General features: G+C 40.1%; 1 protein-coding gene across 2 annotated transcripts; it reads right to left on the bottom strand.

The window, feature by feature from the left end:
- Positions 1-2,791, bottom strand: LOC126382666 (nicotinamide riboside kinase 2-like). 2 transcript variants are annotated; one of them, XM_050032673.1, is made up of 8 exons: positions 2,599-2,791; positions 2,413-2,503; positions 1,471-1,519; positions 1,059-1,233; positions 875-946; positions 675-781; positions 409-494; positions 1-317 (listed from the first exon to the last, which is right to left on the bottom strand). In XM_050032673.1, exons 1-7 carry the CDS (start codon positions 2,622-2,624, stop codon positions 409-411), a joined length of 606 nt encoding a protein of 201 aa, XP_049888630.1. In that variant the 5' UTR covers positions 2,625-2,791; the 3' UTR covers positions 1-317. The 2 variants fall into 2 exon arrangements, with proteins under 2 accessions (XP_049888630.1, XP_049888631.1); XM_050032674.1 differs by lacking the exon at positions 1,471-1,519.
- Positions 2,792-3,346: the final 555 nt, after the last annotated feature.

The following is a 3,346-nucleotide window of genomic DNA, read 5'->3' as shown; positions in this document are numbered from 1 at the left end:
GGATTCAGTCACTTCATTTAGTTGTGATACACAAATCCTTCTTCCCAGTGGGCATTTCATACGTTCACATTTAACAATATGGGAGCTGAGTTGATCCTCTCCCTGATGTTAAACACTGGGCAGTCCAGAGGTGTCTTATCTTTTAGAAAAAGTTACAAAGGACGATACAAAATACAATGTTTCTGCCATTAGTTCTTAATAAGTTATTAAGGATTAAGTATTTACAAATCAGCCTAGAAGTACAGAACTGGTGTTAAACATTCACTCAAAATGATATTTACAAGTCTATACACAAATCCACTGTTATTCCCGTCTTGCTGTGGAGAAAGAGAGAATAAAGACAAGTCACTCACACTGACACAGAAATTGTAGGGGATAACATGTTTAAGTAATAATAATAATAATTACCTATATGTTATTAAGCAGGTAGTTTTGAATACTTTCATATGCTTCATTGTAGATATCTTCCTTTGATGTCATCCCATCAAGGTACTCTGTCCAGAAAAAGACAAATCAAAAGTGAATGAGAGCTCTTTATGTCAGCAGTTTGCAGTTCAAGTCTTAATTATGCAGGAGAGATTTGATGTTAGAGAAGTGGATAGGGAGACAGCAAATCTGGTACATGAAGGGTTGTTGATATTTTGTTTTAGATAAGAGGAATTGGTTTTACATACCTATTCTGTCACAGTTGTTCTCCATCTCTTTCCTGTGTTTCAAGTACATGGGCCAGACGTGGCCGTCGAACAGGCCAGAGGGGTCAGGGAGTGTGTATGTCCTTGTACTGCAGAAATATAACAAATCAAGTCATTTTATAGCCTGAAATTGGTCCAGCACTTCACCGGAATCTGTCAAAGTCATTGTGAGAGCTTGTTACCTTCTCCTCCTTTTGCACTCCTCATAAGGAATGGAAATGTAGAAACATTTGTTGTAGATGTCAATTAGAGGCCTGCGGAGGGGAACCAGGGCTCAGATTAGTAAAAAGCTTTGGAGGTCAAGAGGCCTGTGGGTTAAATTTGAGAACTTGTGTAGGAAAACGAGTAAGGTGGCAGGTGACTCACTTGTAGTTGTAGATGAGGAAGCCCTCCACGATGAGAATATGGATCCCCTCCTCTGAGTTGAATTCCTCAGCTTCAGGTGACAGGCTCACGCCGTGTGAGCGTGCAAACTTGACCGGGTTCTCTTGCCAGCCTTTCACAGTGCTGACCATAGCCTCCATGTCCAGAGCGGTGATCACTGATACAGAACAAGGAGAGGAGAGAAAAGAGCAGGTTTCACCACACATGAAAGCAACACTTCTCACCAATGTGTTTTAACACACATCAGTTAAAGTTAGTGAATGTTTGTAGCATTCACAGAATACATGTTTGAATATCACAAAGTTCAGGATAGATTGGTTACCAAACAATAGAAATGTGCAGGAAAGAAGAAGTGCATTACTGCATGGTTTTCCTACGCAAAATCCATTCTTACCATCCCACTGTCTAAAGCCGTCCTCCCCGACTTCTATTTGATCGGGTTTCTGAAATAACAGTCACCAATAAAACATTGCTGCAACCTAGTAACCAGTCGGAGCTGATCACACCTGGACAGGACAGTACAAGGACTCGTCTCCACCCAAAGTGGCGCACGCTGACATTTTTGGGTACGGTTCAAATGTTTTTATCGAAGTTGCTTTTGCGAAATATCGGTTGCGACACCTTAGGACACAGCTTTCTCTAAATATTTTTTTTACAAATACATTAAAGCTATACAGAAGGGGTTGTAACGTTGGGTGTTGCCTCAGTTTGATGAAAGTGTTTGTAAAGATGGAGGCTAGCTTGTCTGATACTCCTTTTCTTTAACATATAAATCTGCAGGCTCTTGCAATTTAGATTTTTTGCAATTGCGCGGCCGTCAACGACACCCTTGGTATATTGCAAAAGCAGTATAACAAGCGATATGAGAGAAAAAATGAAATCAAGTCGCTCTGGTTTTAGAAACAATTGGTGATTGGTGGTCAATTGACCTTCGCTGGTCCTGAATGCAGTAAGAAAACAGATGATAGAGCTGGCTTCTAATTTGGCTTCTTTTGAGCCAAATTAGGTTAATAATCATGCAAAAAGTTGTTTGCAGAATTTGCAGCATGAATGGGTAAAGTCTGACTTTAAGTGGGGACGCTCAGCCCTTTCAGTGGCTGTCCAGGAGACAATCAGCCAGATGTATTACTAGGCTACTGCGAAGACAGGACATCTGCAGGTCAGACTAGGGGTTTATTTCTAGCACAAAATGTCCTTAAGGGTAAATTTCACATAGCAAATGAAATATATCAAAAATAATACTTACAATTAGTAAAAATTTAAATAGTTACTGTAGCTTTAACTGAACATATACTCACTTAAAGTTCCAAATAATGGTGTCTTTAAATCATCTTACCTTGAAAAAGTCATCCTGATGCACCACGCAACAGTTGGGTAATGTCTTTAGTAGCCTATTTGTCAAAGTGGTCTTCCCACCGTTGGTCACGCTGTAATAAAGATGAATTCCACACAGATGTGAGTTACATTCATCGCTTTTTCAAAATACAAGTAGAAGCTGAGAAATACATTAAATGAGACTTACCCTCCAATGCCAATTATGAACTTCATTTTCAATTTGTTTTTGTATTGGTCACCTCTGGAATTCAGTAAATAAAAGAAGGGAACCCAACCAAAGCAAACAGTCTATGAAAAACTCCTTCTAAAAACCCTCTCCCTCTCTTCTGCCACAGATGTTCCCCCCTTTTACTACTTCATTGATAGACAATCTCTCTGCCGGGCATATAAAGGATTTCGCTGCAGTGTCACAGCCTCTCAAACCAGGCCTCCTCTTCCTGCAACCAATGAGGTGCTGCTTTACAGCCACGTAGCACCAATGGAAGGAGAAGGAGCCCCACAGCTGCATGAAAGTAGATACCAAATATTCCACCTGCTATCAGGGGTCAGTGGACACTGGCCAGCCACATGCATGACAAATCCCACGCCCAACAGATAGAAAGATGATAAAGAAATAATGATGGGGCAAAGCTGTGAAACACAAAATTAATTCTCTCTTTGGACAGAGTCTCAGTCACATGTGCGGACAGAAAGCTACTGTAAACTGGTGATGCTGATAGTTTAGAGCTTGTAAAAGCTTTATCCTTACTTTGAGATAAAGTTGATTTTAAAACTCCTTAGAAATTATACAAATCTTAAATTGTTTAGACTGATAAGTAAGATGTGATTTAAGTGCAGATGCTATTTATCAAAGGAGCGTTTGGTGGCATCGAGAAGACACTGTATGGAGAGGAGGCAAAGGCTTCAAGTCGGACAATCACTAAAATTTATTGCAA

This window comes from Epinephelus moara, chromosome 21 (genome assembly GCF_006386435.1).
Source record: "Epinephelus moara isolate mb chromosome 21, YSFRI_EMoa_1.0, whole genome shotgun sequence".
NCBI lineage: Eukaryota > Metazoa > Chordata > Actinopteri > Perciformes > Serranidae > Epinephelus > Epinephelus moara.
Note: the sequence above shows the minus strand (reverse complement) of the source record. Positions and strands in the feature narration are given on the sequence as shown.